This window comes from Chlorocebus sabaeus, chromosome 9 (assembly GCF_047675955.1).
Source record: "Chlorocebus sabaeus isolate Y175 chromosome 9, mChlSab1.0.hap1, whole genome shotgun sequence".
NCBI lineage: Eukaryota > Metazoa > Chordata > Mammalia > Primates > Cercopithecidae > Chlorocebus > Chlorocebus sabaeus.
The window spans coordinates 1,257,249-1,280,891 of record NC_132912.1 but is presented as its reverse complement, the minus strand read 5'-3'; the positions used below and the strand labels follow the sequence as shown (position 1 = coordinate 1,280,891).

General features: G+C 47.7%; 1 protein-coding gene across 1 annotated transcript in view; it reads left to right on the top strand.

Moving 5' to 3' along the window:
- Positions 1 to 23,643, top strand: part of ADARB2 (adenosine deaminase RNA specific B2 (inactive)) — a 520,351-nt gene that overhangs the window by 439,573 nt on the left and 57,135 nt on the right. Inside the window, exon 4 of the mRNA XM_008002108.3 lies at positions 4,466 to 4,580. Coding sequence (XP_008000299.1) covers positions 4,466 to 4,580 — 115 coding nt within the window. The remainder of the gene's footprint in view (positions 1 to 4,465; positions 4,581 to 23,643) is intronic.

The following is a 23,643-nucleotide window of genomic DNA, read 5'->3' as shown; positions in this document are numbered from 1 at the left end:
ATGGCCGCTGCCTGGAGCCACCCTGCGGGACTGAATGTGCACACGTGAGTGCCATGGCCTCCTGGTTGGCAGCTGTGCCTCCCACCTCCTCCAGCTGGGATGGGTGGAACCATCCGGCCAGCAATGTCTCCATTCAGCTCTGTCAGTTCAAGGCTGTCTCTACCAGCCAGGGGCTCTTGTCACTCTGGAAGAAGGCTGAGCATTACTGTCCACCTGGCATCTGCTGGCCATGCAAGCCCTCCCCAGTGAGTCGAGGAGGCCTTCGTCTGTGGAAATGCTGAGGCCCAAACCAAATGTGATTCATTCCACCCCAGCTGTTCCTCAAATGACCCCACGAGGGAGCAGCTGGGGCTCAGGCTGCTTGGTTCATAATAGGAGCCTAGGGCAGGGGTGCAGGCCTGCAGGGTGCGGAGAGCGGGCGGCCAGGCTCCACCATGGGCCCCCCTCCGAGGGCCGCTGCCTTCTCAAGGTGCCGGCCACCTTCGCCCCAGCCATGGCTGCTCGAACCTGCACCCAGAGGCAGTGAAGCCTGCAGCCATCCTTGAATTCAGATCCTGCTTTTCCTCAGAGCAATCTGGTCACCAGTTCAGTGCAAGGGTCACGGTCAAGACGGCTGGGGTAATTCCCATCTCTGCCACCCCCTGCCGTGTGACTGGTTACGTTGCTTCAGTAGCTAAAAAGGATAATATTGGCACTTTCCTGGGCTGGTAATGCGCCTGCTCAGAATGAGTCCCTGCTGTCACTGTTTGTGTGTCTTCCCATCTCTAAGGGGACAGAGCACTCCCTCGGTTTCCACAGTGAAATCTATTTTTGCGCGCACTGTCATGACTCATTGGTCTGGGACCATCCTGATGTCCTGTGCTGGAGCCCCTCAGGCAGACACAAAGTGACACAGAGAGTCCTCCTGTGCTCGACAAGCTATCACTTCTTAGACATTCGAAACTTCATCCTAAAAAAACAAACAAACAAACAAACAAAAAAAGAAAAAGAAACAGCTACACACATCATTTGGAATAACTCCGGAGCACAGCAGGTGCTGGAATCAGATGGCTGGCACCATAACAGCTGTTTTAGAAGCAAAAGATGTAGTTCTGTCCTCAAATCAACATTAACACCCGTGAATCACCCAGAATCGGATTCCAGAGCGGGAAACAACAGTGAACCCCGTGGGGCAGATGTGGCCCCCAGGCTGCCACAGCCACTGCCCGGGCCGGGGAAGTGTCCCCATGCCTGGAGTCCAGGATGCCTGTGCAGTAAAGCTGATCAGTGCTGCCCTCGCCTGCCCATGTGCCTTGGGGCCGACCGACAGGAGAGCAGCCTGCGTTCTGTCACCTGGGAAAGGGAAGCTCTCCTACTCTTCCTTCAAGGTTCATCTCAGACATCAGCTTCAGACAAGGCTTTCTAGACCCTCTGCCCAGCGGGGAGCCCTTCAGTGCCCCGTCCCCTCTACCGGGCCGGTGAGGATGAGCACCCCAAGTCAAGGCCCAACGCCAGCCTCCCCATCTCCCAGACCTGCTGGCGCCTACAAGTCCCGGGCCTGGCAGAGGTCCCACCCGTCACCTGGTCCCAGAGGCAGGGCTGCCCCATCAACCCTGTGCCTGGATGCTTCCCCTGGGAGACGCAGGACGTCCCGGCAGGATGGGACTGGTGGTGCACGCCCTGCAGGAGCCTGTGGTGGGGCTGCCGATGTCACCTTCGCCTGCTATCACGGTGCTCAGAAGCTGATTTCTCAAGGCCCAAGGTGATAGCTAAGGCCTCTCGGGGCTCCAGGGCTCTGTGGGCCTCTGTCCCCTGCATCTTCTTCTCAACCCCAGCTCAGAGCTCAGCGTGCAAGCTCGTGGGGGGCACAGGAGGGGCCAGACGACCTCACAACCAGGCCTGACCTTTAGATGTGGGCAGCGCCAGCCTTCTAGGTGAGAACCAAGGACTGTCACGAAGGCTCCCGCCTGCCAACCACCTTGTGGATGTCATTCATGGCTACTATGTGTGATTTGGGCACCAAGGAAGACCAAGTTATCACAGGAGCCTGGTCCAGTGACTAGAGCCTGTAATCCCAGTGCTTTGGGAGGCTGAGGTGGGAGGATTGTTTGAGCCCAAAAGTTCAAGGTTGCAGTGAGCTGTGATGGTGCCGCTGCACTCCAGCCTGGGCAGCAGAGAGAGACCCTGTCTCAAAGAAAAAAAAAAAATTAAGAGTTATGCTCTCCCTTGACAGCATGCATTGGAAGAGTAAACGAGGGTGCAACAGGTTGAACAGTGGCCCCAGAAAGACACATCCAACCCTGTGACGGTGACTGAGAAAAAGTTCTCTGCAGATATCCTCAAGTTAAGGACTTCGAGATGGCCTCATCCTGGATTGACCAAGTGGGCCCTCAATCCAATGACAGTTGTCCCTACAAGAGGCAGAAGAGCAGACACAGACACAGAGGAGAAGGCCACGTGGGGACAGAGGCGGAGACTGCAGTGATGCAGCCACCACCCAGGGATGCCCGGAGTCCTGGAACTGGGAGAGGCAGGAAGGAGGCTCCCCAGAGCCACAGGAGGGAGCACAGTCCCTGGACAGCTCAGTCTCAGATTTCTGCCTCCAGAGCTGTGGGAGGATGAATGCCTGCTGTTTAAAGACCCCCATTTAAGGGTATTTTTCCAGCAGCTCCAGGACACAGCACATGGGGTGTCCAGGACACAGGTTTCCCTCTCTGGACCTGATTCCAGACATGAAAGACAGGACAGCCAGGAGCAGCCTGGGCCGGGAGCACCCAGGAAGACTCCAGGCGCACAGCAGTCCCTGAAAGGTCGGGGGCCCATCTCCCTCTCAGGCCAGCATTGCGCCCCTCAGAAGAAGCCTAGCTCATCTGCCATCTGTCCTATGTGGGGCTTCCGTATTGATTCATGGCACAGTGGGAAAAGGAGCTGACATCACCTACGGGCTACAGTGGCTCGGGGACCTCAAACCCCGGGGTGAGCAGAGGAGACTGCACCGGGCCCTGCACTTCTGCCCTTTACTGCAGAAGAATTAAGAGGGAGAGGGGCTAGGTTGTTTTGTGGCAGGTTTTTCGCTTCTGGCAGGCAGGGCTGTTTTCACACAAACATGTTTTATTGTCTACAAGTGGGATTTTTAAACACTGTCTATCTTTCTTATCGTTGTTAATCAGAGAGCTGTCCTTATCAGCAGCAACGCCTGCACAGCATCAGCGTCCGCACACGCCTGGTGGGAATGTGGAAACCGGGCCCAAAGACTGCACAGTATCAACATCAGCACATGCCTAGTGGAAACGCAGAAACCCGGTTCATCAGAAAAAGGGACTGTTTCCTGCCTCATGGATGAGACGATGAATTGATTTGGCTGCTCAGAGGCTCGGGCAATGCCTGTGGTGACTGGGGGAGACGATGATAATGATGAAAATAATAAAAGTAACAGTCACAGCCGTCATCTCTGAGCACTTCCTACCAAGTGTGGGGCACTGCGCTGAGCACTTAAGATGCCGTATTACATTTAATCCTTACAAAAACACCATAAAGTGGAAATGAAGATGATTCGCTTGTAAATTAGGAAAATGGGCTCTGAGGTGTTAATGACTCACCCAGGCCCCTGAGTGGCAGAACTGAGGGTCCAACCAGGTTTTCCTACTCCAAGGCCTGCAACAGCTATGCCAGCCATACTGCCCCCAATGAGAAGCTTGGGGCCCCACATCAAGGAAAAGGCAGTGCTGCAGCCTTGGGCCCAGACGAGCTGCGGAAAGGGTGGCCACAGAGCCACACTCTGGCTGCCACATGCTACCGTGTGTGCTGCTTTTCCAGAGACCAGGAGTCGCCTTATCACTCATCAAATTATGTTAAGGGGTGTGCAGGGGCACACGTGTATGTGTCTGTGTACGTGTGTGCACATACACACGTGCCTCTGTGTGTGCATGTGTGTGCATATTCGTGTGTGCATGTGTGCCCTAGGTGCATTGCGTGTTGCATGTGAATGTGTGCATCTGGTGCATGTGCAGGAAGGTGAGAAGAGGTTGTGGAGTGAGCCATAGCGCCAACCATTTAGCCAGGAGAGCAGCCTGAGACTGCCGGCTGTGTAGACGCTGGCTCTGGAATACTCAGAAGACTGGTGGCCCATCATCCCTGTAAAAATCCCCTCCTCCTCCCTGAAAGACTCCTCCAGCCACTGCTCTGAGAGGCAGGGACAGGGAAGTGGACACTGTTTCCATGGGGAGGTCGGCAGAGCTCAGGGTTTCTGCTGAGAGCAACGCTGAGGTTAACCACTCATAAGCCACTCAATATGATTCTGAGTTTTGGGGGCACAGCCAGAGAGAGGCCACATGTGGCCAGGGGGGGACAAGGCTGTGAGAAGGGGAGGAGAGCAGGCCCACATGTGGCCACATGGGGATGAGGCTGAGGATGGGGAGGACAGTGCCCATCATCCTTTGCGGCACCTGCTCAGCCCAACGTGGAGGCCTGTGCTTGTGTCTTTCAGGAATTCGCAGACTCCATATCCCAGCTGGTCACACAGAAGTTCCGCGAGGTGACGATGGACCTCATGCCCATGCACGCCCGCCACAAAGCTCTGGCAGGAATCGTCATGACCAAAGGTAGCCACCTCCTCTTTTCCTGTGGGCATTTTCATCTCTAAAGAAAGGAGCATTAGCATCTACCTGATCTTGGAGGCCAAAAGGCTCTCTTCCACACCAAGCTGTGACAAAGAAAGACAAAATATTATAGAATACACAGAGATCAGTGACCAGAGCGTATTAGCAGGAAAAGCCATCCTGACTATGGTGCTGTGATTAGGCTGCCAGGGCCCAGCTCTGCACAAACATCCCCCATCTCTGGGGGGCCTGGCCAGTCCCTTCCAGAGAACCCAAGTCTCCTGAGAGTCCTGAGTCCCTCTTGCTCTCATTTCTGCCAAGATTCCCCATCCCACACACCCAGGGAGGGAATTCCACTCTAAGAAACACAGGTGACCCAGGCGCGAGGGGCACACTGAGAGCCAAGGAGGTGGCCTCTCCAGTCAGCCAGGATGGAGGAAAATGAATGAGGGCTAGATTTGATGAGTCAGCACTGTGGAAACAACAAGCCACCAACCCATTAATAACAAGCCAGCGGGTTATTTGAATTCAACCATTTCCATTTCCAAAGTTTTTCACAACTGTGTAATGACCACCTTGTCACACTCATTACACTCTCACACACTTGAGAGTCGTTACTGTAAAATAGTAACTGACTTTTGGATTAAGTTTCACACACACGCCTGCTCTGCATGTGCCGGCAAAATCTAAGGCGGAAAAAGACCATCGACCTGACATACAATCGTATTTATAGTGAAAAATAAAGGACCAGATGACTGGCATGGTTCTCAGCCATGCTGGGCTGGCAGGGTCCTCTCCAGTCTTGCTGGGCGTGGGAATATTGGAACCCAGCACCCAGTGCCATGTCTTGGCTGTGTAATCTTCCCAGTGTGGGCCTCCTGGTAAAATGAAAATGAAACTGCTTCCTCACAATGTAACTGGGTGAGATCTAGAATATGAGATGCTTTGAAAGGTAAAGTTGTTTTATAAATAGATCATGCAGTATATAAATATACCAGCCCCGCCCTGACCACCAGCACCTGCCCCACCTTTCAGACACAGATGACACCTGCCTCTGTGGAATTAGGAATGTTCCAAATTGAGGGCTAAGAGTTCACCTCCACCAAGCTCATCCCTGCTGGAGGTGACCATTCCTTCATCCTCCAGCATGCAGCCATCAACTGGGCACTGCCATACACTGGGCACTGCTCTGTAGGCCCACGGGGCTGCAAGGAAGAGACACAGCCCCCACTCAAGGTACAGCAGTCTCACTAAGGGAGCAGTGAGTCTGGCAGGCCAAAAGCATCATCCTAGTACAGAATCCAGCCCCACCTGCACAGAGCTCTGCAACCCATGGCCAGCAACTGAGCCTTGCTGGGACTCTGTTCTCTCACCTTTAAAACAGGGATAACAGCAACACCTACCTGATCAGGTTATTTTGAAGGCTAAATGTGTTCATGTATTTCTAGCTCTTAGAGAGTTACCTAGCCCATAGCAAGTACCATGTAAGTGTTAGTTAATTATTGGTAATGGCACTGTTTTATTTACAAATTATTTAGTCAGTGCCTGGCATACAAAGTTCTAGGGAAACAGCAGAGAACAAGAGACCAAATGCTTACCCTTGTGGCTCTTATATTCCAGTGGGGAATGGTTCATAAAGAATAATTTAAATCCAATATAAAAGAACTATAAAAGAATTATGTACACACGGAGTTGTTGGTCCATATAAACAAAACTTTGGTAAATTTTAAAATGTGGAGTGTTACACAGATTTCTGCTACAGATTTCTGAATAACTCAGTTTAAATTAGTGTCCTGGTCTGAAAGGAAAGAAGGGAGGGTTGGGGGAGGGAGTAGAAGGGCGAGGGGAACCAGCCACCCTGGCTTCCTTATTGTGCAATGCACTTCCAGCCCCAGAGGCATAAGTCAGTATGACTTGGAAAGTAATTTTTTAGCATTTTTCGGCTCCAGAACCGTGATTGTCCAATATCTTTCCGTCTTTCTGGGAAACAAATCTGGCAAGTTTTGGAAGCTACTCTCAAACTTCATGTGGAAAACAGTAATGTTTTACAGAGGCTTGTGGGGAAATGATACTTCTGAGTTGCCAGTGAATACAATGCTTTATGTGTAGGCAATTTGTCTACATGAATTAAACTTATTATATGAAAATGAGGCTTCACAAGGTAGAGCTTCACTAATTAGTGACTTCTGAATGCTGAAGAATAACTTGCTGAAATTTACTTTCCTATTGTAAAGAGATAAACATTGATTTTAAAAAATTAGAAATGTGCAAAATTACTAATACAAACATTTTTAGATACTCATTTACTTAAAGTTGATGTGCCATTTCATCTTAATTCTAGTTAGTTATTCAAGCAAATGCCTAAGAAATTCTCAGAGTAATGTGTCTTGTTCTAGTTGCTGTATATGTCACAATGTTTTAAAATGAAACTTATTTTGAAATAAAACACAATTTGATTTGCCACTCCAGTGGATGGGATGCCAACTCACTCACATTAATTAGCTCCTGAAAGTTCTGTTTATGAATCAGAGACCATTTCTTTGCCATTATGAGAAATATAATCAGAGAAATATATACTTATGAACAGAAGGTTTTATTTTTATCAAATTAATGCAGTCATATGGTAGAGATTCTAAAGAACTTCTGAATGAAAAGCCATATTCTCCCACTCCACCCCTCACTCCCCTTCACTCTCAGAAGCCACCTCTAACCATTTTAAATTTTGTTCTTGTGACTCTAAGTACTATATTGCTTCTGTATTTCTAGATTTTCAGTTCTAGAGAACATCTATTGACTCATGCTATTAACATTTGATACTTTTTCATTTTCCATTATTGTTTGTAATGCACAATTATAGATAATAAACCTTTATTTCTTATTGCATCAAATTTAGAAAGTGTGGTTTCACTACGTTCTGTGCGTTGAGGGTGGCAGCCCTCAGTCCCTTCCCCACTAGCCAGCCTCTCCCAATTACACGTTACATCTTTACACCATCATCACTGGTATTTAAATCCTTTCTTATGCCCATAATTAAGTCTTCTCTATTTTGTCTTTTGAGTGATTGTAAGAGCTGAACAGCATCTATCTGATGAGAGTATTGTAGATACTCCGACCACAGAGCCAAGCAGAACCACGTTCAACCTTCCCAGGACAGTTCCCCCGGAAAGTGAGCCTGGCTGCCTGGCGTCAGGACACACAGAGGCTCTGCCTTCACCCCCAGCTCCAATTGTGTTGTGTTTAAGTTTGATTCACGTGTGTTGCTAGACTTGCTTATATTGCTTTTGAAATATTGTGCATTTTTTTTTTCTGGAATGTCTTCTTTTTTCTTACTGAAAAAGAAGAGAAAGATTGTGCCTTTACCATACGTGCTAAGTCACGAGGCCTCTAGGGAAGCATCTTGCACAGGGTACCTGCCTCTCTCCCGGAGAACTCCCCAGCCAGGCCCACCAAGGCACATGCTCTGCAGACCCCGCGTCCTGCTCTTCCAGTGGGACACCATCTCCAAGATCATTGTCTTCTCCCCTGCTTTGTCTCCCCTCATACAGAGCTTCCTCAAGAAGCATCATCTACAATGGGAGATCAACTCTGTGAATATTCCCACATCTCAAAATGCCTTGATTTGCTTCTCATCCGTCTCAATAGGTTCCCAGGTGGGGAATTCTAAGCTTTCAATTATTTTCCCTCAGTATTTTGAAGGAATGTTTCCATTATCTTTTATCCAATATTTCTGACCTGCCTCACATTTTCTCTGCAGTGACCAGCACCCATCCCTACCCGGGAGGGGGAAAGGTCTTTTTTTTAACTTGGATTTAAGAATATGTTTAGGTATGAGTCATTCACCTCTCTTGACATATTTAAGCTATTTGTATATTTTCATGTCATTTGTGTTATGAATTCCTTCATTTACACACATTTCTGTTAAATTTTCAATACTCTGTATTAATCTTCTGCTTTTACTTTTTAAATTTTAGTCTCTTCATTCTTTTACTCGATGTTTTTGGAGATTTCTTAAATTTATCCTACAGCTCATCAACTGCCTTTCCCTCCTAATTTTTGCAACCTATTCTCATTATTTGAGTCTTTCACTTATCTTCCATTCTTCCTTTTTCGAGGGAGCCTATCGTTCTGTAGCTGTAACTTCTGTTTAACTCCTCTGAGGAGACGCCCTGGCCCGTGTCCTCCAGGCCAGAGGCAGTGGCTTTCTGTTTCGCGTGGTCTTTCTCCCGTGTCCTGGTCATGGCTCTCGTCTGAATACACACACTTGTGAACGAGACGTTAGATTGGTATCGTAGGCGCTGGCCTGGTGTCTTCTGCGGCGTCTTCTGTGGCCAGCTGGTCCTTCTCCCACAGGCTCCCGCCCGGATGGGAAGGCGGCGCAGGGCCCATTTCCATCCGCTCAGGTCTCCTTAGGATTCCCGGCAGGCGTCCCCACCCCCGACAGCGCCAATGAGGTGGGGTCCCAGCCGGCCCTGGACCCTTCTCAGGTGGTCCTTCCCTCCCTGCAGCGTGAGACTCCATCTTTCATGCTGAACAAGTGCTTCCACCCTCAGACATTCTCCCCAGGGAGCAGGACGCTTGGCCAACTGCGGCAGCCTTTTATTAAAAAGAATCCAGTGAGCCTTATGCCAGGAGAACACGCACTGCTGCCCCTGGACCCGCAGGCACCGAACCTGAGCCCTCCCAGGCCCGACCTTGAAGGCAGCTGCTCTCTCTGCCACTCGGAAGCTTCGTTCTCATTCTCTCAACTCCTCTGCTCCGACTCACACGCCATCTTCTCCGAGGGCGTGGACTGTGTCTTCCGGGGGAGCTTGGACACTGCTCAGGCCGTCTCCTGGGAGGGCGTGGGCCCTTGTTCAGGTCTTCCGGAGGAGCCTCGCCATGCTCAGGCCGTCTCCCGGTGGAGCGTGAACCTGACTGAGGCCGTCTTCCGGGAAGCTGTGGACCCCGCTCAGGCCGTCTTCCGGGAAGCTGTGGACCCCGCTCAGGCCGTCTCCCGGGAAGCTGTGGACCCCGCTCAGGCCGTCTTCCGGGAAGCTGTGGACCCCGCTCAGGCCGTCTTCCGGGAAGCTGTGGACCCCGCTCAGGCCGTCTTCCGGGGGAGCGTGGGCCTCCCTCAGGCCGTCTTCCGGGGGAGCGTGGGCCTCGCTCAGGCCGTCTCCGGGGGAGCGTGGGCCTCGCTCAGGCCGTCTCCCGGGAGGGCATGGGTCCCACTCAACCCTTCTCTGGATCACACAGTAGTTCAGCTTTGCTCCCTCCCGAATCCTCTCGTTTCACCGGACAAAGAAAAGCAAATGTTCTCCCCATCCTCTTGAACCCCGACAGCACTTACTGGCCAAGCTGTCAGGGTACAGCTTTATTTAGAAACTCTTGTGTTTCATGAGAGAATGATTCTTAAAGGGGCTGTTGATAGTGATGCCTTGCATTTAATATGCAGATTTACAATTTTGACAGCATTTTTACGTACACTAATCAGTTTGATTGACATAACCCCGATAAGTGGGGAAGGCAGGAATTCTTATTAACGCTTTAGGAAATGCAGACACCAAGATCAAGAGGCCAAGTGGCTTTCCTGACGCCCTGCGGGCTGGGCAGAGCTGAAACGTGGAGCTGATGGTCCTTTATCCTTCGCGGCTCCAGGTTCCTGTTGGAAGTAGGCATCAAGGCCCGGTGGTGACCACGCATTACCTCTTCATGGGAAATTATTTTTCTGAGTTTATTAAGTAAATAACTAGAAAAAACGAGTTTTCTAGAGTACATTTTTAGGGGTTCGTGTTTAAACTTTTGCTAGTCTAGCCTACAAAACATGTTCTGAAACCATGGCTTTTATAAATATTCTTTCCCATTTAAACTAAGGTCCAGTTTTATCACTCCACAAATTTCTTGGACTTATAACTGCCCTGGAAAAATGCACATTTCTTGAAAACAGCCTGGTAAAGTTGAACTTTGTAAAAACAGCCCAGGACAACAAGGAAACCCTTCTGAGGGAAGTGGTCTGGCCTCATTTATTAGGGAAAATACAGAAGTGCCAATTAATTCCACGGCAGAGCATAAGTTTTCCAAGTTTTGAAATGTAGACTATGTTTTGCTTCATATGTTTGGCTTTGAACCTAAAATGAGCACATAAGATAAAAAAAATGTGTCTGTACTATCTGTGCCACGCTTTTGGCTTGAATAAAGAATTGTGTTATTGTGTTGTACCAGATAAAGCTGGTTATCAAACACGATTTTCCCATTTGCACTTTAGAAACCGTGACAGTTTAAATACAGTTAAAACTTCTCTTTCCATCATACAAAGAGCATCTGTGTAAGTTCATCTTCACAAGGACCTAAGAGAAGCGGAGTACAAGGAGTTTATTCCCCCAATTTTTCAAAACCTTTGCTTTCATTGTCTCCCCAAAGTGACTGGCAGTCACTTTGATCTTAAAATTAAAAGCAAGATATTTTTATTTGCATCCAGTCGGGCATGAGGAAGATAAGCTGAAACAAATGAACTGGACAAAAAACCCTAAACAGAAACCTCATGCTGTGATGAAAGATGGCGAATTATCATCTGTATTTCAAGGAATTGATCTTAATGATTGCTAAGTGGATACTGAGAAATGTGAAGCTAATGCTGTGTCTCTGTGGGTCTGTTCAGGCACATTAAGATTCATGGAGGCCGACAGCCCAGTATAATAAGGAGCACTGATGGGCAATTGATTTTAAATCTTTGGTTTAAACTGTTAGGTTTAAACTATAAGATGCAGGACGGATTTCACTATACCAATGCTGACCCTTGCATAGTGTGAATGCTGACACATTTCTACTAAACATCCCTCCTCAAAATGGAGAGAAAAAGAAAATCAGTCACTGACTAGACATTTGTTCCACCCGAATCCCACTTATGGCTCATTTAAATAGTTTAGCCTGGAATAATTCACAGGGTGCCAATGAAAACCCTCAAAGCTGAATTAACTAAGGAGAGGACTGGCAGCCCTGGCCATGAGTTAAATCCTCACCAAATGCCTTCATTTATCCCAAGTAAGGAAATGGGTAGATGGAAATAACATGAGAACGGGAGGAGAAAATATTTTTGCTACACTCTCTCAAGGTCTAGTACTCCAATCAAAGCTGTTCAAACACTTCTGCACTTCTCTGATTATTAACTCATAACTGAGCATTCATTTCTATCTTTAATCTAATTGTCCAAAAGACTTCACCGAGAAAAGAAAATCCAACATTATGTCTCAAGGCAACACAACTAAACTCATTTTATTCTGGTCTCTTTGACTATGAGTCTTTTTTTAATGGAAGCGTAACAGTACTTTGCTGGTGAAAAAATAAAGGACACTAGCATCCAGTGTTTACCTGCATGCCAGGCAATGTTTGGGGTATGTAAAGCCACATTCTCCTGTTATTCAACAAGCTAAAATATTCTTATGTTTACCCTAACCATGCTCTGGTTAAGCAGTTAGGAAAGAGGGCAAGAAAGAAAAAGAGAGAGTTAGGGAGGGAGGGAGAGAGAAAGAGAAAAAGAGAGAGTGAGGAAAGGGAGGGAGAAGGAAGAAAGAAGCTTCATGAAATGACTGTGTGTTATCTGTGAGCAGGAGTTATCATCATTGACCGGGTCCCCACTTTGTGGCTGGGGATATTAAAGATATTCTAAAGGATTTGGGCTAATTAGTGAACAAATGTGAAACTGAGTGAAGCTGTAACCCTCTGAAATAAGTGTGAACTTCCAAATGCATGCACTTGGGGTCATGGTTTACACTCCCTCGTTCCCTAGTAGACCCTGTATTTAAAATTTCAAGATGTGTCCATCTGCATTAGGTGATATTGAAAGGGCTTCCCTGCAGAAACACTGGAGGAATCTGTCGTGCTGTTCCAGACACATCCACATTGGAACCTGGGGGTAATTCACGCCAAGAAACAGGGTCTCATGACTTCACACAGCAAAATGGAGGTCTCCTGGCTTCCTGCCCTATGCTGCTATAACCAAACTTTCCTCTCCCCACACCTCTCTTTCCCACACACCCTCACTGCACACCGTGTCTGTGTCTCCTTCTGCTGCTCCGTTGGACTTTTGAAGTCCTCATGCACAGCACTCTGGACCCAGCCCCTGCAGAGGCTTCACCACACTGATGACAGGAAGAGGTGTGCATGGAAGCAGGCTCCCAGGTTAGAGAGGCGGTGGGCATCTGATCCCTGAGGGCTGACCCTGAAGGGGAAGGGAGGTGGGGTCTCGGGCTGAGGAGGAGCTCCTGATGGAAGAAAGCAGTCTCAGCTTTGGGGCCATGCTGGCAACAGGTGGCTCACGGGGGAGCTAGTCATTGACAAGGTCAGTGGAGGGCAGAGAAGGGGAGGAGAACATGAAGCTATGATCGACAGTGGGTTCGGGGCAGCCTCCCCACCTTAGGTCAGTGCCTACCTATGTCATTGGGTCATTACCCAAGAATGAGGACTCTAACTAGCCAGCCAGATTTGAGCCCAGGGGAACTCACACCTCAGTCAAGAAAGGAAGAGAAAGTATTGGAGGTCAGCAGAGAGGGCGTGGCACTCACAGGGCCTGAACAAGGCTCCCCTCTGAGCTGATTCAAATATGATCTTCTTAAAAACAGAACAAAAATGAGCATGTCAAGTGGTTGCTTACAGATGAAGAAAGCACCGTCACTTACAAGATTTAGCTCATGAATTATTTAGGAGCTCTGGCTTCATGCTCTCATTATTTCTGGTTTTAGCGCCAGTAAGACCTTGTCAGCCATCCTTGGTAGGAGAAGGAAGAGACCGTTCATCGATCAGACCAGGTGTTTCCTATTTGTTCCTTTGATATAAAAGAATGAGTTACTAATGGGGTGAAGAGCTTGCTCGGCCTAATGCAAATGTGGAGATAAATAGACTTTTCAATCTATTAATTGCAAAGCGTTCATTGTCATTCTACCTCTTTCTTGGGGGTAGGAAGAGGGCATTGAATATATTTACTAAATGTGAAATTACCATATTTATATCCAGTGAAACCCTCGCAGTGTTGATGTTGAGGAACATAACTAATAACCTTCTCATAAGCTTGCCTGGCCTGATCTTTTGATGTACGTGGTGTCCTACCCCAAATTCTATGCATTTTGCAGTTGTATCCACTCGGAACGCCACTGGCTGCAGGAGGTGAGATAGCTGATTAGCAGTGTTGCAAACAAGCACCTTTTTACCTTTTTATTGTCTCAGTAACCAACAGTGGCCCACGTGCCAGACAGTGGTGGCAGGCACCATTCAGGCCCCTGTGGTTTCAGGATGTGTCACCCCCTGGCCACTCCTCATCCCGCCTGCTGCTGCAGGTCACATTCCCAGACCCCATCAGGGCAGGAGGAGGACATTTTCCATCATGAAGACTTCTTTTGGCCAGGATTTTGCTGCTGGCCGCCCAGCTGTGCAGGAAGTAATGGGGAGAGTTGGAAAGGGAGAGTTTTGCATCTCAGTCTCCACAGCAGGGCCAGTGAGGGAGGATGGCTTGGAGCAGCTGGATGTTCAAGAACCAACACTGGTGCAGGTATCCATAGTGCCTGCTTACGTCTCCTAGAGCCTCAAGTCCCTCTTCGTTACTGAGCTGTAATACTGGGCAATACTCCAAGTTGAGCACTGTGCTGGGACAAGTGTGGAGAGGACTGTGCAGCAGCAAATACTGCTGCATCTGCCCATCCATTCTCATGCCCCAAAAGTATACTTTGGAAAAGTCAAGTTAATTCAGTAGGAGAATGTGCCAGATGTGCCATTGTCATGTAAACAGTTAGGTCTCAGGGCTGACACATGGTTGTCAATGTGCTTGCTTGCCTGGACGCTGCCTGTGTCAGTGCCTAGCTTGTCCTGCCTTCTGATGGGGCTGTAGTGTGTTTGACTCACCATGAGTCACAGACACACATGTGATGTGTTGTGGAATGGATCCCCTCCACTCTCATAAGGTTGCACTGTCTAGTGAACCACACAGCTGGCTCCCCCCCAAGGCCCACAGAAAGGTCACTGACGTCTCCTGAGTTTCCTCCCTCTCACCTCTAACTTCACCAACAGCCCATCAGGTTTGGAGAAGTTCCATTCCCTGAGGGGGACAGCAAAGAGTGTTAACCAGCTGACATCTGGTCACATCTCTGTCCACAGGCTGACCCTCTTAGGGTTGTAGAGGGGGCCACAGTGCCTGAGGCCATCACAGGTGGAGAGCAGCCAGCATCAGCCTGGCGTGGTTTCTGGGCTCTCTTAGTGCCTTTGCCGTGTTGTATGTTATGTGGAGTGAGCAGCATGTTGGATTAGTGTGTAGACCCAGCGCTCTCACATGTGCCTGGCACAGAAGGCTTGGCGAGTGTCAGCCACACTGAGGAGGACAAGATACATGAATGGCACCCAGGGCCAGTGACTGCCTCATTTCCTGTCAGAGCAACATGTGAATCTGTGTCTACAAAGCAAGCCCCAGTCATTTTGGAAGGAAAAAGAATGAGTGTTAAAACAGCAGAGTTATTCATGTCTAACATTCCTGGGTCCAAGCACTCCCTCATGTTTTGGCCCCATGAGGAGCTTGGAGCATTGGCTCTGCTTGCTTCCTCACTGGGACTGAGCCCCGGCATGACTGGCAGTCTCAGCACCTGAAAGTGAGGGTGGCATGTCCTCTGGGAGCATTTTATAAGGAAATTAATGAGTATGTGATTACTTTGCTTATCCTGACAACTAAGGGCTGAGGCTGAGAAACCCTGGCTTTCGCGGCGTGTTCACACAGTTGGACAGAGTCAGCATTTGGGATTCACTAATCGGTTGCCCACCATTCTTTGAAACTCAGGTATAGCAAATGGGGACCATAGCATCTGTGGATGCCCACGGAGTGGGTTTTCTTTGTAGATGCCTCCGAATCTACTGAGCACCATATGTGTGCAACGTTCAAGAGAAACTGTCCCTCAATTCAATGGTTTCTCATTCAAATTGCCAAACCAAAGAATCCGCCTCAGTGAAGAGCACCTGTTGCCAAACTGCATCCAATGACATCACACAGCCAGGTGAAAAAATGAATATTCTTCATCTGCTTTTTTTCACTTGTGCTCCCCAAATTCACCTGGCCATAAGAATAACCTGAAAATATTGCCTAAAAACAGATTTTCAGGAACCTCACAAGGAGACACTCATTCAATAGTTTTGGGGTTCTTGGTTGGTAGGAAGCTGGAGCCACATCTGTGATTTCAACAGTGACCAAAAGATTCCTCCGATCACACAAGTATAAGAAAGAATGGCCAAAACTTGCTTGACATCTTTTATGCAGAGAGCAATTCTCCCAGTTCTGGTGAAGGCGACATGGTGGGCAAGGCTTCTACCCATCATCTCCACTCAAGAGTACCTAGGAAGAAGGTAGACAGTTCTGGTGATGTCACCCACACAACAGGAGGCCCTCCAGAAACTACTACTGCCCCACAGGCACTGGAGTTCTACACCAGTAACCACACAGATTCGCCCCATCCTAACCACACAGTCCACCATGACCTAACCACAGAGCCCACTGCATTCTAACCACAGAACCCACTGCATCCTAACCAGAGCCAACTGCATCCTAACCAGACTGTGGCATCCTAACCACAGAGCCCACCATATCCTAACTACAGAGGCCTCTGCATCCTAACCACAGAACCCACCATGTCCTAACCAGAGTCCTCTGCATCCTAACCACAGAGCCTACCACATCCTAACCACAGAGCTCACCACATCCTAACCACAGAGTTCACCGCATCCTAACCAGAGCCCACTGGATGCTATCCACAGAGCCCACCACATCCTAACCAGAGCCCACCGCATCCTAACCATAGCCCACCATATCCTATCCACAGAGCCCACCACATCCTAACCACAGATGCCACCACATCCTAACCACAGAGCCCACCACATCCTAACCAGAGCCCACTGGATCCTATCCACAGAGCCCACCACGTCCTAACCACAGATGCCACTGCATCCTCACCACAGAGCTGTCCTCCCATGCTCCTTGTTTTCATGCAGGCTGCTCCCACTCCTTGGCTCCTCTTTGTTCATTACCTGGCCAGTGGTTACACACCTTGTAGTCCAGGACACAGGTCTCTTCTTTCTCCCTCTCTTAACACTGGCTTTGACGTCCACAGTTGCCCCATCCTCTGAAAAGGCATCCCCACAGCTGGTGTAGCCCAATCACAGTGAGCTTCTGCTCTCCTGCCACGCTGCCTTCTCCCTGCCTGTGAGCATGTGCTGTGAAAGGAGCTTTGAGACTGCACAGTTTTGTATCCCCTTTCCCTCGAATAAGTTAGGTGTTTAATGCCCATTGAATGCATGGATGGATGAACAAACAGAAATACATGAAAATATGCCCTTGATACTTTAAGGCAAGTGAGTGCTCATCCTGGAATTGTTATTTGGCCCATGGTTCAGTGCCGTGGTCAGATTTAGTTGAAAGGTGTTCTTGAATGTGTCTTGTCTTTCAACTGTCCCACACCAGCCCTCTTGTTCTCATTGGAAGAACATGTGCTTTATAATCAGTAGAAGTAATAATGGAACAAATGGTGTTTTTGTGTCATTCTAGCAAGGGAAGTCACAGAAATGTCCTGGTTGCAGATGGAGAAACAAATATGATTACAAGAGAATAGAAATATATGCATCATAATAGCTAAAGATGGTGGTATTTTTGCTGTGTATCAGGCACATGTTAAGAACTTCGCATTATTTTCTTTAATCTTTGAAAACTTTTTCCGAACAAGACAACTGAACACAATTAAATTCTTGCCTCAAGTAAGCAGCAGAAACAGGGCTACCTGTGCCCTAGAGCCTGTTAAACTCTGCTTACAGTGCTTTGTTATCTGATATTCCCCAGATGTATTGTCATTCGTAGAGGAGAGCACAAAACATTTACACGTAACTTGTCTTCCTTCCAAAATCAATGCATTTGAAATGTTTAGAGAATAAAAGCCCAGGGGACACTAGTGTCTTCTGATTCCTGAGGAAAGCCATAAATCAAGACCCTAGTGGAAGAAAAATCTCCCCTGTCAAAAGCAAAACTGTTTCCTTTCAGTCTCAGTCTAATCATGTCCCCAACAGATAAGACATGCCCAAGTCAGACATTTTAAAATCTACTTGATTTCAAACTAATTAGAGGAAATATAGAGAATGGAAGCAGAAACACAAGAAGATTTTAAAAATTGGCTTGCAGGAAAAGATTGAAAATAAAACACAGACTTTGGCCAAATAATGACTAGACGTGGGATTGCAGGCCGATCATGATATTCCCTGCAAGTATTCAGAGAATAGCAACCACAAAGAGACTGGGAGCTTTAAAGATGAAGTCTGGAAAGTGGACTGAAATTGTACAGAAGATCAGTTAGGCTGAACATTGAAGAAGGTTTCCTAACACTGAGCGCTGATAAACTGTGGAAGAGTCTTTCTTAAGGGAAGGTGTGGAAACCCTGTTATTGAGTCATTAAATTCAGTGGGAACAGTTCTAGGAAATAGGGAGTCAGAATTAATAACACACGACACCCTTGGGGCAGTCTACATGTGGAGTAAAAATTATTCCTTTCTCTCTCTATCTTCCATAATTTTGAAATGTATTTCTTTGATGCTAATTGGTATATTTTACTTTCAGTTTTCTTCTTTGAAATTTGTTAATCTTTTTCCTCCAAAACCAGATATAGTATAAGAAATGTACCTTTAAAACATTGGAACAGGCTGAGAATGACTTAGTTCCAAGTAAATAAATAAAAACCCATTCCCAGACATCGTCTGGAGATGGGTGATGTGCTGGGGAGAAGCCCGGTGTCTTCATCCATTTGTGCTGCTGCAACAAAACACCTCATACTGAGCCATTTATAAACAACAGAAGTTCATTGCTCACAGTTCTGGGGGCTGGGAAGTCCAAAATCCAGATGTCAGCAGGCTTGGTGTCTGGAGAGGGCTGCGCTCTGCCTCCAGGATGGCGCCTTGTTACTGCATCATTTGGAGGGGAGAAACACTGTATCCTCACAGGGCAGATGAGATGCAGGGCAAAAAAGGGCTGGACTCTGTCTGAAGTCTCTTTTATAGGGTTATTAATCCATTCATGAAGGTGGAGCCCTCATCCCCTGATCACCTCCTAAAGGCCCCACCTTTTAATACCACCACAATGAGGATTAAGTTTCAATATAAATCTTGGAGAAAACACCATATTTAAACCATAGTACCCACCAAGTTTATACATTATCCATTATTTTCTTTATGACATATGCATCTTTATTTCTCTAATCACCCAAAATCCATTCTTTGTGTTAGGGTTTGCTCCTGGTGTTGTACACTCTATGGGTTTGGACAAATGTATAATGACATGGATCCACCATTATACCATCATACAGAGTAGTTTCACTGCCCTAAAAATCCTTTGTACTCCATCTATTCATCCCTTCCCCTGCTCAATCCCTGGCAACCACTGACCTTTTTATGTATCTCCGTAGTTTTGCCTTTTTCAGAACGCCCTGTAGTTGGAATCATACAATATGTCGCCTTTTCAGATCGGCTTCTTTTACTTAACTTTTATTTAACTTTCCTCCATGTCTTTTCATGGCTTGATAAATGATTTATTTTTAGTGCTGAGTAATATTCCACTGTCTGAACATACCATGGTTTATTTATCCATTCACCTGCCTAAAGGTATCTTGGTTGTTTCCAAGTTTTGGCAATTATGGGTAAAGATGCTATAAACATTCAAATGCAGTTCTTCATTTCTTACATCTAAATATTGATCAATTTGGAATTTATTCTGGTACATGGTTTCAGATAAAGATGCAATTTTATTTCTCAGATGACTATTCAGTTGTTAGATACCATTAATTGGATAGTCTCTCTTTGCCTCAGTGGTTTGAGATGTGATTACCTTTGTCCTATACTAAATTCCTGTACATGTTGGGTTGAGTTCTGGATGCCCCACTTTGTTCCACCTGTTTCCCTTCACACCCCATCCCCACAGTGACCTGGCGTGGAGCCCCTGTAACCTGCTTGGTGTACTCTAGGGCTTGTCTCCAGCATTAGTCTTCTTTTTCAGAATTTTCTGGGTTTCCTTTTAGAATCAGCTTGCCCAGTTAAAAACAAATAACTATCTTAATTCATTTTGTGTTGCTATAACAGAATACATGAGACTGGGTACTTTAGAAAAAATAGTGGTTTATTTAGCTCACGGTTCTGCAGGTTGGGAAGTTTAAGGGCACGGCAGTGGATTCTGGTGAGAGCTTTTTTCCTGCATCATAACATGAAGGAGAAGGTCAAAGGGGAAGCAGATACTTGCAAAGAGAAAACCAGAGGGGCATTATGGCTTCATTACAGCCCACGCTCATGGGAACTAACCCATTTCCTTGAGGACTAATCCATCTTGCCAGAGCAAGAACTCACTGCCTTGAGAACAGCACCAAGCCCTTCATAAGGAATCCACCCCATGACCCAAACACCTCCCACTAGGTCCCACCACCCCTCAACACCACCACACTGAGGACCAAATCTCAACAGGAGTTTTAGCTACAAATAAACCATACCCAAGTCATAGCAATAACAAAACAAAATTATACTTTTTAACCAGGTGTCTTGTCTAAAACAAAGCACTATTGCTGTTTCTTTGGGAATCCTGTCAACTTTATAAATCAATTTTAGAGAGGATTCATTATGTTAAACCTCCCGATCCAAAAAATGTGGCATGTCTTTCTGTTTGTTTAAATTTTGCTGTGTCCTTCAATAGGATTTTGAAGTTTTATTCACTATAGTCTTTGGTCATTTCTTGTTAAACTTATTCCTATTATCTTGTTTGCTGCCGTTATAAATGGAGTCATTTTTCCTTTACAGTATCTCTCTAGTTGCTGTGTGTCTATATGAAAGTTATTGATTTCTGTCTATTAACTTGGAACCCTTTCACCATATTAAGCTCTCTCATTGTTTCTAGCAGTATGTCAACTGGATTCTCTGGAGGTTTCCAGACACAGAATCATAGCATGTTCAGACAGTGCTTGTGTTACCTGCCCCTCTCCAATTACTACAGAGCTAATTTCTCTCTCTTGTTGTGCTCGTCAGTGGCTGCAGCAGATGTTCCTGAATGGTTATAGAAGTGCCTGGAGTGCCTCCCCGTAGAGCATGATACTCGTGTGTGTGTATGTGTGTCTGGTGTGTGTGTGTGTGTGCATAAAATCACATTCAGGAAACAATCCCTCTGTTCCACTTGATAGAGTTGAGTTTTGATAAAAACTCAACGTTTTATCAAAAGCAGTTGTATTTTGTCAGATGCCTTATCAGTATCTGTGATTATGTTTATTTTTGTATTGCATTTAAATTCTTTTTTTTCTTTTTTTTTTTTTTTTTTTTTTTTTTTTTTTTTTTTTTCTTGAGACGGGGTCTTGCTCTGTTACCTAGGCTGGAGAGCAGTGGTGCAATCTCAGCTCACTCCAACCTCCGTCTCCGAGGCTCAAGTGATCCTCCCACCTCAGTCTCTCGAGTAGCTGGGACTACAGCCTCATGCCTCCATACCCAGCTACCTTTTGTATTTTTTGTAGACTTGGGGTCTGGCTATGTTGCCCAGGCTGGTTTCAAACTCCCGGGCTTAAGCAATCCACTGGTCTCAGCCTCCCAAAGTGCTGGGATTACAGGTGTGAGCCACTGTGTGCCTGGCCTTAATTTTTTAATATAATCAATTCTTACATTTCAGAAATAAGCCCACCTTGCAGGGACGTACTGTAGTACTCTTTTCCTCTGCTACTTGATGGCTAGTATTTTGTCTAACTGAGGGCTCTGTTGTCTTCTTTGTTGCGTAGCCTCCGTCAGATGGGTATGGCAATAATTTAGGCATTCCATGATGACACACAACCTGAGGCTTCTCTTGTCTTTACATGCTCCGGAACACTTACAATCTGCTACCTTTCGGTCGAATTCTACAAAACTCACCGTGCTTGGTGCTTTGGCGGGGTGCAGTAGCCCTGCTCTTTGGCCAGCTTTTCTACTTATTCTATAGAAATTCGTATACATATATTTTCTGTGACTACTTCTTATGTTGTCTTACAGAGTAGTAGTTTTACTCTCAATAGCCATTTATAAGAAAAGAGATCACCAATAGCCACTATGTATGGAGTGATGCTTCTATACAAACTTACATTTTATCGGCTTAATAGCATCATTGGAAGGATTGGAATAAATGCTGTTGGCCCCACAGCCACCCCATCCTGGGCTCGTAATCTTCCCCAGCTGCTCCGAGTGCCGGCCAGGGCAGCTCACGGCTGCAGCCACCTCCTGAGAACGGCCCTGGCCACCAGAAGCCTACACGCCTGGGAGCACCCACAGCTCATGACTGGCACATTGCACATCCTTGCCTCACACTCCAGAGCTTCCTGTTGAGTCAGCTGGAGACAGGACCTCAGGAGGACTTCCAAACTCCTCCTGCACCTCCTGCACCTCCTGCATGCCTGGGAGCGCCCACAGCTCGTGACTGACACATCACACATCCTTGCCTCACACTCCAGAGCTTCCTGTTGGGTCAGCTGGACATGGGACCTCAGCACAGCCTCCCCTCGCCTGGCGTCTCTGCTGCCCCATCCTGTCTTCCTGACTTAATAAGCCCCTGCCGGAGCATCCCCAACCCAGCCTCTGCTGCAAGGCGGCCTGGCTTCGGGCACATTTTTACACAAAGCATTGCTCGTTGAGTGCAGAGCATTTTTGGTGTCCATACAGCTTGGCGTGGCCTCACCCTGACCCCAGCAATCAAGGATCTCCGTGTGGGGAATCAGAGCACTGAAAAAGGAGAATGTTAGACACTTCTGTGCAGGGCTGACACAGCCCTAAATGCCACTGGTTTGTACCTGGAGGGTGATGCCCATAAACCAAGTACCTGGTTTCTCTCCATAGGTATGAGTGGCCTCGACCTGCCTGTGGCCCCACCATGGCGGCAGCACCCTCGCGCTGTCCCGTGACGTGGGTGTTAAGAAAAGCGTGTTTATCTGAATACTGGTTGGTGCTGTTTCTGTTTTTGACCATTTTGCTCGCAGTCTTTAACTGCTACTGAGCTGTTTTCCACCTCACCACGCTGCCTGATGCCGCATTGTCCGCGTGGCGCCGAGGGGAGAGATGACGACGCCCGTCCTCTCCTTTCCCCCAAATTAAATCGGTCAGCCCCGAATTTGGCCATTCTTCATTAAAATCTTCCTCTTTCTCATTTGTAATGTGTGGTACCCGAGCACATCTTCTGGCTTCTTGCTCTCCCCCATCCTCTGTGTAAATTTCCCAAATCCTGTGGATTTGGTCCTTGCTCTGCTCTCTGGGTCCCTCCCACCAACCCACTCCTGAGGGCACCTCCTAAGTCCTCCTGTACCATGTCCAGCCCTGGCCTCCCACCCAGTGTCCCGGCCCCTCTCTCCTCCTGTGCAACCCAGCACTCACTCATGGGCAACAGTGCTGCTGTCCTTCCGGAAAACCCTTTCACAGCTCCCACTGTCTGTTGGTGAAGAGCTGGATCTTCAGGGTGGTACTCAAGGCCTCTGTGACCGACTTCCACCCACCTTGGAAGCTTCGTCACTTTCCCACACACATCTCCCACAGGCTCCAACGTCGGCTTCTCCTTGTCCCGCAGAATACGCCTGTGCCTTTCCCATCCCTGCCTCTGGTCGCCATGCCCACTCTGCCTGGACACCTCCTCCTGCCCCCTGTGCAGAAGCTCCCAGGGTGTGAGTCCATCTTTCCCTTCTCCTCCCTCGCTCTCCCTCGCTCTCGTGCTGGTGACATTCCGTGTACAGCAGTTCTGCGACATTTCTCATATGACATCTCGTGCTGCAGCTGTTTCTGACTACATCATCTCCCTCGGTCCAGGCTTCACATCTCCTGTGTTGGGAGCATGGTGCTGGCCGTAGGGGTGGGAATCATGAAAACTGAATATGCAAACAATGCACTTCTTGGGCCACGTAACTGTGCTGAGTGTGGCAGAGCCTGGAGCCAAACGGAGCTGGGAATCAATGAGGGGTGAAGGGAAAGCAGTTGCTTTTTTCTACAGCTCCAATTTCCATGGAATCCAAAGAGAAGGAGCAGGCCGGGGCCTCACGGGCCACAGCACCTATTC